Source organism: Tamandua tetradactyla, chromosome 4 (assembly GCF_023851605.1).
Source record: "Tamandua tetradactyla isolate mTamTet1 chromosome 4, mTamTet1.pri, whole genome shotgun sequence".
NCBI lineage: Eukaryota > Metazoa > Chordata > Mammalia > Pilosa > Myrmecophagidae > Tamandua > Tamandua tetradactyla.
The window spans coordinates 26,068,112-26,080,933 of NC_135330.1; the positions used below are offsets into that span (position 1 = coordinate 26,068,112).

Here is a 12,822-nt window from a genome sequence, read left to right on the forward strand (position 1 = left end):
GGGGGTATTTCATACTTGTGTTTCCAGTACTTTGGCAGCACTGGCTATCAAAACTGCTTAGACTGCAAAAAAAAAAAAAAAATACATATGAAATGAAATCCATCTGGCATTTTTCGTTGAGTTAGGACCAGAGAATTTTTGTTAAATATTAACAGATGGCTGAATTCTTAATATCAAACTAACGTTTTAAAACATCTGAGAGGACCCACATGAGGGGAAAAGGATAGTGGATCATGTGTTTTCTTCATCGCTGAGCCCTTCCTTTACACATTCCCTCCCCCCATTATTCCAGCCCATGTGTTGAGAATCACTGGAATCTCCTATCTCAGATTGTTATTCTTTGGTAGCTGGTATCAAAATAGTGTGTGATGGTATCAGAATTGTGTGATCACGTGTTAGCCAACTCAGGTGTTATATTGCTGTTGGCATGCCTCAAAATCTTTTATTAAAGCCATTTTTTTCTCTCTCTCTCTATTTGATAGGAAAAAGAAAAGAAGTATATGCTTCCCTTGGACAACCTGAAAGTTCGGGATGTGGAAAAGAGCTTTATGTCTAGCAAGCACATCTTTGCACTCTTCAACACAGAGCAAAGGTAAGACAATGAAGCAGCTTCTGTTTTCAGATTTTTTTCCTTGAATTTCTATATGATCCAGAGATCATATTTGCAGATATCTCCTTTGGTCCTGCCTTGAAGTTATTGACACTTCAATTTTCCTTTCATATATTTTGTATTTTTAGCCCATTCCATGGTTTATGGCTTAGAAAGATTGTAACATAATAGGAAGGATCATCAAATATGAATTAGTTTATTCCCTGCTTTTCTAGCAGGCACCAAAATCATGCTGCTTCTATTCTAAAACTATGTTTTATAACTTTAAAGTGTTCCTTACCCTGAATTTATATTTACATACTTACAAATTTATTATTGTAAAATACTATTAAATTGCAATTCAATAATGGATGGATATCACTTAAATAAGACCTCATATATATTATGACTAAATTCTTGCATAAGCGTATGGAGTTATCAGTTAATGTGAATAATAAATAGTACTTTACAGTTTTTCAAAGCACTGCCTACTTTCATTGTCTTTGGTTTTTGTAAAAATAGCCATGTGAGCTAAAAATAGAGAGTAGTGTGGTTGCTATTTTATAAATTAGAAAATTTAGGCTCAGATGGCTTAACTTTCTTAAGCCAACAGAACAAGTTTATGTAGGAATTTTGAACTTTAATCAGGACTTCTAAGTCCGTTTTTCCTCTACTCTTATTTCTTTTGCTTTTCTTATTGCTGTTCATCTAAAACATCAAAACTTTATTTGGGGCTGATCATCACATGCAGTCCATGGTGATGGAAACAAAGAAGTAAGCTTAAATAAACAAATTTGGAGAGATAACAGAAGACAGCATATAGAAATTTTAAAGGGCTACAACTAGGCAAGAATAATGAAGGAGATTCTTTTCAATGGAAATATTATATGAAAAAGCTAATTAATTTCTATGAGTCAGTCACTAAGAAACCGATCATTAGGTGGCAAGATCTAATTTTAACCTAATTCTCTAATCTAAGACTTCCATCTTTATTTAGCAATGAATTTACTTGATTGGGTTCAATAACTGGCCCAGGGTCAATAACATAGTAAATCAAAATAGCAAGAGAAGACTTCTTCCTACATTCCCAGTCTGTTGCTCAGAGTGACTCATTAGACAAAAATACTTAGGAAAACTGCAAGAGCAAGAGAAAAGAATCAAGGGGAAAGAAAATTAAATACTGAAATGGATTTTTAAACATTGTGGTATTATTTAATAGTAATTTAAATTTTAAAAAAGCACTAAAAATAATAAAGGATAAAAAGTCTTCTTGGTGAGAGCATTAGTGAGCCATTGGCACTAGGTTAAGTGTTGTTTACATGCTTTATCAGAGCAATAGAGAAATGGGAGGTCCTAAGGTAATCTCCAAAGATGTGCCTAGTCTTGTTGCTGGATGCAGAGCTGGAATGTAATGTGTGCCTGTCAAACTGGAAATCAAACTAAATTTGAGTCTTTGGTCAACTTAGAAAGTACAGGTTATCAAAGCGCTTAGTACAAAAGTAAAAAAAAAAAAAAAAGACAATGGTAGAACATTTTTTTAGATGAAATACAACTGTAGATTTTAAAAAGACTAAAAGTTAACAAATTAAGAAAACTGGACTTCCAGAAATATTGGTATTCTGGAATCCCAAAGTTCTCCAAAGATATTGAACTGTTCAACCACTTCTCAGAGACCTCTGTGAGTACATAGATGTCCCAACCACAGACATGTTTGCCATTGTCTTTTCCTTTGAATTCTTGATCTCTTTAACTTATTTTTGTGTTGTCTAGGCCCTCAAGTACAATGTTGAATAGAAGTGGCCATCCTTGTTTTGTTCTTGATATTAAGAAAAACAATTTTTAAACTTTATACTTAAGTACTTTTGGTAGGTACCTGATATGAGATAAAGAAGATCCCTTTTCTTCCTAGTTATTGAGGTTTTTAGTTTTGTTTTAAAATCATGAATGGGTATTGAATTTTATCAGATGCTTTTTCTGCCTCTATGAAGAAGATTATGTAATTTTTCTTCTTTAATTTGTTAATGTGGTGAAAGATAGTAATAGATCTTCTAATGTTAAACCATCCTTGCTTCCCTTGGGATTAAATTCAGCTAGTTCATGATATATTGTTATTTACTATACATTCCTGGTAATATTTTATTTAGGCATTTGCATGTATGTTTGTAAGTGAGACTGGCCCACAAATGTCCTTTATTTGCTATCCCTGCCTAGTTTTCATGTCAAGATTGTGTTGTCTTGATAAATTGAGGTGGGAATAGGCTCTAATGTTCTTTGTAAACATTTCTATGAGATAGATAACCATTAGTTAAATGTTTGGTAGAATTTACACGTAAAATCATCTTACCCAGGTGGGTATTTTTGATAAGTAGACTTTTAACTAGTGATTCAACTTTTTTAGTGATTATTGATGTATCCAGGTTTTCTATTTCTTCATAAGTTGGTTTGGGCAAATTATAATTTTTCTAAGAAATTGTCCATTTGTCTGTTTTTAAATACATTGGTATCAAGTTTCAACCTCCTTTATTCTTAATATCGAGACTTTTTCTTTGACTCATGACTACTCTTGCCAGAGTTTGTCTGTTTTCAAAGAACCAGCTTTTGGCTTCTTTGATCCTCTATTGTATATCTATTTTTTCGATTTCAATAACTTCTGTTCTCATCATTATTTTCTTCTTTCTATTTTCTTTATATTTACTGTGTTGGTCTTTTTTCTAACTTCTTAGTTTGGAAACTTATCTCATCACTTTCTATTGCTTTTCCTTGTATATGCACGTAAGTCTACAGATTTCCTGTAGATCAACTTTAGCTGCTAACATAATTTTTAACACATACCACCTTTATTATCATTCAGTTATGATTTCCTCCTTTGACCTGTGAGTTATGTAGAACTATGTTTAATAATTTATATAAATATATATAGTACATGGAGTTTTGTTTTTTGTTGTTGTTTCTAACTTAATTGTATTGTGGTCAGAGAATATGACATATTTCACCATAGTTTATGGTGAAATTTTATAAATATTTCATGTGTGCCTTAGAAGAACATACATTTACCAGTTTGGAAGTCAATTGTATCATGTTTGTCAATTGTGTTTAATCTATTATCTAAAGTTGCTGTGTCTTCTTAATCTTGATTTATTCAAACATTTAATAAGAATATATTAGGCTTTTACTATGTACCAGGCACTATTCTATGTGCTTAAAATGCTTCTATAAATAAAAAAGGAAAAACAGATTATAAATTTTAGATTATGTTCTAGACAGGAATGTGGAGAGGGAGACAGATAAAAGCCATAAAAATTTTACTTTATCAGAGGGGTGCTAAAAATCTCAATTTATCATTGTGAGTTGAGTATTCTAGTAAGCACATCAATTTTTACTTTATGCATTTTGAGACCATGTTATTAGATTCATGAGAGTTAGAATTGCTCTATCTTCCTGGCGAGGTGTCCTCTCTGACACATCATGTTGTGGCACTCTTCTTTTTTCCTAATAATACGCTTTACCTTAGAATTTATTTTGTCAAATCTTGGTGTAGCTTCATTATCTCTCTTTCAGTTAATATTTGGCTCAGATATTTTTTTACTTTCTTTTGCCATCAACCTTTCTGTATTTTCATTAAGTATGTGTCTTGGAATAGCGTAATTTTTACTGATAATGATATTCTTTTCACCACTTACATTGATTCTGAGTTAAGGCTCATATTTTCTCTTTCTTTTGTGAGAAGATTATATAAGAAAAGATGTATACTGCTTCCTTGCCTTTAGATGAATTTATCTGTTTAATTTATAGGGGATTTTCTAAATGTTCCACTATTTTATATTCTTCATCCCTGTCTTGCATGACAAAGTGTTTTAAAACGTTTGTCTATTCAGTGTACCCATGTGAGATGCATTGGCTTGGGGATAAGAGTCCCTGTATAAACATCAGGGTGGCATTAGGTATAAAATATGACTTAAGGGTTCTCTGAGTCCTAGAGATAATCTTATCTGTCTTTACCTCACAGTGTACATCTTTAACAGTTAAATGTCTTCCTCATGTCACAAAAGTTAATGGGAGAGCCATAACTGGAAAACAGGTCTGCCGTCTCCTTATCCAGGAGTGTTTCTGATTCCATGGTTTAAATATTAACTTAGTAACAAGAATTCTACCTATGATTTTAATAGGAATTGTATCTAAAGAACAGGAATGAATTATTTTTAATCTCTTCTGTTGATATTTCTGTTTAGTTTCAGATATTATACATTTCAGTGGAATGGTTTTTGACTCATTTACAAAGACCTGTTTGGAACTAATCATGACCCTTGTCACAGTTCCTGAAAAACTACTTTAGCATTACTATTTGTATCACAACGTTATTCCTAAGAGCTCATTCAGTTGATATTTCAGCTTGCCACTGTAAAGTTTAAAACAGTTATCCTATAGTCCCCAATCATCTGGTGTATGGGAATTGATACATCTATCATCCTCCTTTGAAAAGTCTTCAGTACCTTGCTGAATTAATATGGATCTTTATGAGACTGTTAACCAGATTTTGAGCTATTCTAAATAGTGTTTTAGTGCTATTTTTATAAAGGGAAGGATTTGTTACCAGTAGCAGTGACTTCAGCGTATGAGGAGAATGAGTTTCACACACAGGGAATGATCTCAGTCTATGATTTAGACTATATAGACTACAGGTAACAATATGCATTCCTGAGCCCATCTCTGTGTCTCTGAAAGAGGGCATCATAAGTATCAGAGAAGACTTATACATTTAGTACATCTTAGTGCTTTATCCTCTCATTCATTGCATTCATTTTGAAAATCTAAATTAAAAGATTCTTAAACTTCTTTTTTATTTACAAATATCCTAAACCAAAGATTAAAATGTTCTCCCAGGTTTTTATTCCATTTGATCTTATTAGAAATGCCATGTTTTCTCTTGTAGAAGCATGCCTAGACAATGGCTTCACTGTGTTGGTCTCTGCTCTCCCCACGCAGGACTATAGTTTTAAGGTCATGCTAAGGCCCATTTGGTCCAAGGTATGTTGGCTCTGGTAGCCAGCAGAGATCTGTTTCTGTCCAGGGGGGTTGTTGGGCAGCCACATGGTGTTTTCTGAGCACTCCTTGGGGTTGATGAGCTTTGTTTTCTTTTAAAATAAGGCATTCTTTCTTTGGCACTGCTTTGTAGCTGTAATTCGGGATATGGTTTATCAACATTACCAAGTGTTCCTACTCACTTCCTCCTCCCTTTTCCTATAGAAAGTGATTTTAGGATGTTTCACAACTACACTTAGCCCCTAGCATATTGTCAACACTCAATAAAGGTCAAATAATACTGCAATATAGCTAGTGTATGCTCTTTAGCCCTTCTGAAAAAGAATAGTTCTTTATTCTCATTGTTAAGTAGTATATTTTCTAATGTGTTAACTGGAAAGAAATTGGAGCTGAGTTTTCCAATCATATACTTTCTGCCTGTTGCTATATTAAGATGCCCTTGGAGTTCAAGTTGTTTGGGAAAGTTATTAATTAAATTTGCTGGGCAAAGGGTGGTATACAATACCCTGTCTGAAAGGTAGTATCTCACTTAGAAATAGTTGAATGTTAAATTATATTAAAAGAAAAGCAATTAGTCTTCCAGAAATGTGAATGGTAGAGGCTCATCTTTATTCGTATTCGTGTAGAATAAAAATGTGTACTATTTTGGACTAGGAAATGAAATATTATATGAGGAGTATAATACAATTAAGCTTGGGTATGGAACATAAACAAGACACCTGGACAAATTATTTTACTTCCTTTACCCCACTATTTTCAAAATAAGGCTTAAGACATCACTTCTTGCCTCATTGAATAAGTAAGAATTGTTTATATTCTGAGTATTCTGAGTATTTTTCTCTGTCAGCAGCCAGTTTGCCATCATACATTTTCCTGTGGCATGAAAGTGGGCTCTCTTTTCATATAGACTGTTTGTAATATCATTTAACTGTGAGTACTTGGTGGGAGGAAAAGAAAATCAATTTGAATGAATTTATTATCACTCTCAATTGACTTACCTAGTACATTGTAATGTTTCTGTAATGTCATTTATGATATAAAGATTTAATTTTCCCCATATTTTACTGTCAGTATCAAAAAAATTCCAGTAGATATAAGACCAGGTGACTTCTTTCCAAAGGAGAATACACATTAAACTGGTATTAAACAGGTGTTAGTGGTGTTGCTGTGAGAAACATTTATAGTGTGTCAAATTAAGTTATGGTTTATGTGAAGGCATTGTAGCAAACTTGTACTTCTTTCTAGTTTTATCGCAATGATAAATTCATCAGTTAAAATATAACTATGAGGGAAGACTGTAGGAGTAGGACACTCCAGGAATCAGTCATTCTACCAAAACAGCTGTTGAATTGGCAGGAACTGTCTGAATCAACTATTTTGGATCTCTGGTGTCTGTGAATATTTGCAGTGCCTAGAGAAGAGGTGAATGAAGAAACTGGTAAATTGTAGCAAATATCAGTGAATTTCACCTTCTGTTGTAATAGCTACCATCTCCCATCCCCCACCCCCCAACCAAATGGCAGACAGCTGTGGGGACTGCAGCTAGCATTCCTATCTGGCTTGCTGATGTAAGGATGGCAATAAGGACCTCATTCTCCAAAAACTGTCATGATGTGGGGATGTGTTGTCTGATTACTGATATATGCTTTTGATTGCTGGAAACTGGCATAGAGGGTGCCCATGGTTTCAGTCCTTGCAGGAAAAAGCAGCAAAGGAGTCTTAAAAAGATAGTATCTCTCTCTTTTTTTTTTTTTCCTTTCCCATTTGGGAGCAAAAGTAGTTTGAAAAGTCACAAATGTACAGCTCCAGTCCTCAAACAAGAAAAAAAAAAAGCAATACCAAAGGAGTCAGAGAATTAGATTTCCAGGGTTTATAACAACATAGCATTCAGAATATCCCTTTGTCAAAAATAAAAAATAAAAAATCACAAAACACTCTAAGAAACAGGAAAGTATGGCCCATTCACAGGAAAAAAAGAATATGATAGAAACCATTCCTGAGGAAATTCATACTTTGGAACTATTAGTAAAAGACATTAAATTAACAGTCTTAAATATGTTTAATGAGCTAAAGAAAACCATGAACAAAGAACTAAAGGTTTAGGAAAAGGTTTTCTGAACAAAATAAAGAGACACATTATAAAAAGGAGCAAAACAGAGTGTCTAGAACTGAAAAGTACAATAATTGAGTGAAAAACTCACTAGAGGGACTCAACAGCAGACTTAACAGGCAGAGGAAAGGATCAACAAACTTAAAGTAATTGAAGTTTATCCAATGTGAGAAGCAGAAAGAACAAAGTAAAAATGAACAGTGCCTAAGGAACCTGTGGGATCACATATGTATCTTAAGAGGCCCAGAAAAATGAGACAGAGAGAAAGGGACAAAAATGTCGTTTTAAGAAATAATGGCCTAAAACTTCCCAAATCTGATGAAAGGAGTTCAATGAACTCCAAGCAGGATAACTCAAAGAGATCCATACCGATATACATTATTGTCAAATTGCCAAAACCCAAAGACAGAGAATTTTGAAAGCTGCAAGAGAGAACTGACTTATCATGTACAGGATTCTTATAAGACTTACCAGCCAATTTTTCAACAGAAACCATGGAGGCCAGAGGGTGGCATGGTGCCATATTTAAATTACTTAAGGGGAAAAAAGTCAGCCAAGAATTCTGTTATCTGGTAAAATTATCTTACAAGAATGAAGGAAAAATTAAGACATTTACAGATAAACAAAAGTTGAAAGTGTTCATTACCAGAATACCTTCCCTAGAAAATATGCTAAAAGTAGTCCTTCAGGCTGAAATAAAAAGCTACTAGATAGTAACTTGAAACAATAAGAACGCGTAAAGAATATTCATAAAGCTAACTATGTAGGTTAAGAGAAAATCCTCTATTGTTGCACTTTTGATTTATAATATTTTTTTCCTCCTTACTATGACTTAAAAGGCAAATCTGTAAAGTAATGATTAAAATCTATATTAATGAGCACACAATGTATAAAGGCATAATCTGACATACATTATGAGGGGGGTTAGGTATTTATATACTACTGAAACTAAGTTGATATTATTCAAACTAGGCTGTTATTAGTTTAGGATGTTAATTGCAATCACAAAAGTAACGTCCAAGAAAATAACAAAAAATAGAGGAAAAGAAAGAAGGAGATAAAATATTGTATAAAATATAAATTATTCTATCTTTTAAATAAAATAGAAATGAAGTAATTGAAGAACAAAAAACATGTAAGACCCACAGAAAACAAATAGAGGTAAATCCTTCCTTATCAGTAATTACTTAAGTGTGAATGGATTAAACTCATATATTAAAAACCAGAAATTGTCAGATTGTTTTTTTAAAAAAACCTGAGGCAGCTTTATGCAGGCTACAAGATAATCACTTTAGATACAATGATATAAAGGGATTGAATAGAAAAAGACATTCCATACAATTAGCAGTCAAAAGAGAACTGGGGTTTAAAAAAACAAAAACTAAAACTATAGGGTGGTGCAATAGTGGTTTAGTGGCAGAATTCTTGCCTGCCATGCCAGGGACTGGGTTTGATTCCTGGAGTCTGCCCATGCAAAAAAGACAGAGAGAGAGAGAGCTGGATGCTATATTATTGTCAAACAAAATAGCCTTTAACTCAAAAATTTACAGTCAATGAAGGACATTATATATTGACAAAAGGTTCAATCCAGCAAGAATATACAACAAAAATAACATATATGCACCTAACACAGAGCCCCAAAACATATGAAGCAAAATTTAACAGAATTGGAGGGAGAAACAATAGTAGTTGGAGACTTTAATATACCACTTTCAATATTTTATAGACCATCTAGACAGAATATCAATAAGGAAATAGAGGGCTTGAACAACACTATAAAGTATAATTGACTTAATGGACATAGAACTCTCCAGTTAACAACAGCAGAACATATATTCTTAAGTGCACATGGATCATTCTTGAGGATAGACCATATTTTAGGCCATAAATCAAGTGTTAATAAATTTTTATATATTGCAGTCACATAAAGTATCTCCTCTGACCACAGTGGAATGAAGCTAAAGGTCAATAACAGAAGGAAAACTGGAAAATTCACAAATATGTGGAAATTAAACAACATGCTCTTAAACATGGGTCAAAGAAGGAATTACAGGGGAAATTAGAAAATACTTAGAAATGAATGAAAATGAAAACACCACATACTGAAAATTAAAGGATGCAGCAAAGGCAATGCTCAGAGGAAAATTCATAGTGGTAAATGTCTACATTAAAAAAGAAATATCACAAATCAATAACCTAACTTCACATCAAAAGGAACTAGAAAAAGAAGAGCCATTTAACCTCAAAATTAGCAGAAAGAAGGAAAGAGTAAAGATTAAAACAAAGATAAGTAAAAGAGAATAGAAAAATAATAAGACCATTGAAAACAAAAGTTGATTCTTTGAAATATCAATAAAATCTACAAAAAACTAGCCATATTCACAAAGGAAAAAGAGAGGACACAAATAACTAAAATCAGGAATGAAAGTGGGGATATTACTGATAACCTTACAAAATACACAAAGGATCATAAAAGAATCTTCGAACAATTTTACAGCAAAAAAATTATTACACCTAGATGAAATGGACAAAGTCGTAGAAACATAAAATTATGCCAGCTGACTTAAGAACAAATGGCAGTGCTCAGCATCACATATACTAAAATTGGAACTATACAGAGAAGATTAGCATGGCCCCTGCACAAGGATGACATGCAAATTCATGACATGTTCCATATTAAAAAAAAAAAAAGGAAGATCTCAATAGATCAATAACAAAGGAAAAATCAAATTAGTATTCAAAAACCTCCAAAAAGTGCAGGACCAGATGACTTCACTGCTGAATTCTACAAAACATTTAAGAAACTAATACTAATCTTCCACAAACTCTTTCAAAAAGTAAAAGAGGAAGTAACATGTCCTAATTCATTTTATGAGGTATTATCTTGTTAGCAAAGCCAGAAAAAGAGCAATAAAAGAAAATTACAGACTAGTATTCATTTTGCATACAGATGTAAGAATCTTCAACAAAATACTGGAAAACCAAATTCAGCAGAATTTTACAAATTTTATATGCCATAACCAAGTGACATTATTCCAAGAATGCAAGAGTAGCAATCATATGAAAATCAATCAATGTAATATACCACATTAATAGAATGAAGGAAATAAATCACATGGTCACGTCAATAGATATAGGAAAGGTGTTTGACAAAAAGTAACATCCTTTCCTGATAAAAACAGTTATAAAACAAGGAATAGAAGGGAATTTTGAACATTTATGAAAAACAGCAAACATCATACCCATTAGTGAAACACTGAAAGCTTTTCCCCTAAAATCAGGAATAAGACAAGGAAACTCATTGTCACCTCTGTTATTCAACATTATACTGGAGGATCTAGCCTGAGAGATTAGGTGAGAAAATTTAACAAAAGCATCCAAATTGGAAAGGAAGAAATAAAACTATCCTATTCACAGATGATATGATCCTATGTATAGAAAACCCCAAAGAATCAATAAGGAAGCTACTAGCACTAATAAATGAAATCAGCAAGGCTGCAGGGTACAAGATCAACCCACAAAAATCAGTTGTGTTTCTATATACCAGTAGTGAACATTGTGAAAAGGAAATTAAGAAAACAATCCCATTCATAGTAGTTTCAAAAAGAATAAGATATCTAGAAATAAATTTAACCAAGGAGGGGAAAGATTTTTGCATTGAAAACTATAAAACATTGCTGAAAGAAAGTAAAGAAGACTGAATAAATGGAAAGACATCCCATGTTCATGGATGAGAAGACTTGATGTTGTTAAGATAGCAATACTATTTAAAGTGATCTTCAGATTCAATGCAACCACTATCAAAATTCCAGCAGGTTTTTTTCAATTTTTTTTGCAGAAATGAAAAAAAAATCCTCAAATTCTTATGAAATTGCAGGGGTCCCTGAATAGTCATCACAATCTCAAAATAGAACAAAGTTGAAAGATTCACATTTCCTGATTTTAAAACTTACTACAAACTACAGAGTTTTATTAAAACAGAGTGATACTGGAGTAAGGGTAGACATAGAGACCAATGGAATAGCATTGACAATCCATGTGTAAATCCACACATCTATGGCCAGTTGACTTTGGATAAGGGCACCAAGTCCTTTCAATGGGGAAAGAATAGTCTTTTCAACAAATGGTGTTGGAACAACTGAGGTCCACATATAAAGAATGAATTTGGACTAGTGGTCAATGAGAGGGAGGTGTTAGGGGTATGGTGTATATGAGTTTTGTCCTTTTTTATTTTTATTTCTTTTTCTGGAGTGATGCAGATTTTCTAAAGAATGATCATGGTGATGAATACACAACTATGTGATGATATCATGAGACATTGATTGTACACCATGTATGGGATGTCTCGTATGTTAAGAATGTGTTTTTATGTTGTTTTATAAATAAAAAAAATATATATATAAAAAGAATGAATCTGGACCCACAGTTCTCACCATATACAAAAATTAATTCAAAATGAAACAACTAAATATAAAAGCTAAAACTATAGAGCTGTTAGAAGAAAACATAGGAAACTGTCTTCAAGATCTTATAGGAGGCAATGGATTCTTAAATTTTATACCAGAAGCATGAGCAATAAAAGAAAAAATAGATAAATTTGACCTCACAAAAATTAAAAACTCTTGTTTATCAAAGGATATTACCAAGAAAGTGTAAAGACAATGTACAGAATGGGAGAAAATAGTTATAAAGTATATATCTGATAAGGTTTTAATATCCAGAATATATTTTAAAATCCTACAATTCAACAGCAAAAAAAAAAAAAAAAACCAATTAATAAATTGGCAAAGGACTTGAATAGATATTTCTTCAAAAAAAAGATATTCAAATAACCAATAAGCACTTTAAAAAAAGCTCAACATCGTTAGCCATTAGGGAAATGCAAACCCAAACCATAATCAGGGACCATTTAACACCCAGTAGGATGGCTATTATTAAAAAAATGTAAATTAAGTGTTGGTGAGGATGGGGAGAAATAGAAATCCTCAGCAACTGTTAGTGGGAGTTTAAACTGGTGCAACCGTTATGGAAAACAGTTTGACTGTTCCTTAGATGTTAAACATACAATTGCCATGCAACTCAG

At 32.7% G+C, this 12,822-nt stretch overlaps 1 protein-coding gene and 1 non-coding gene across 10 annotated transcripts in view; both read left to right on the forward strand.

The window, feature by feature from the left end:
• Nucleotides 1-12,822, forward strand: part of DNM3 (dynamin 3) — a 608,953-nt gene that overhangs the window by 455,597 nt on the left and 140,534 nt on the right. For all 9 annotated transcript variants that reach the window (XM_077156971.1, XM_077156974.1, XM_077156973.1 and 6 more), the window contains one exon: nucleotides 483-592. In XM_077156971.1, coding sequence (XP_077013086.1) covers nucleotides 483-592 — 110 coding nt within the window. The remainder of the gene's footprint in view (nucleotides 1-482; nucleotides 593-12,822) is intronic.
• LOC143681805 (U6 spliceosomal RNA) lies at nucleotides 10,319-10,420 on the forward strand. Its single transcript, XR_013174863.1, has one exon. It is a non-coding gene; the product is annotated as a U6 spliceosomal RNA (small nuclear RNA).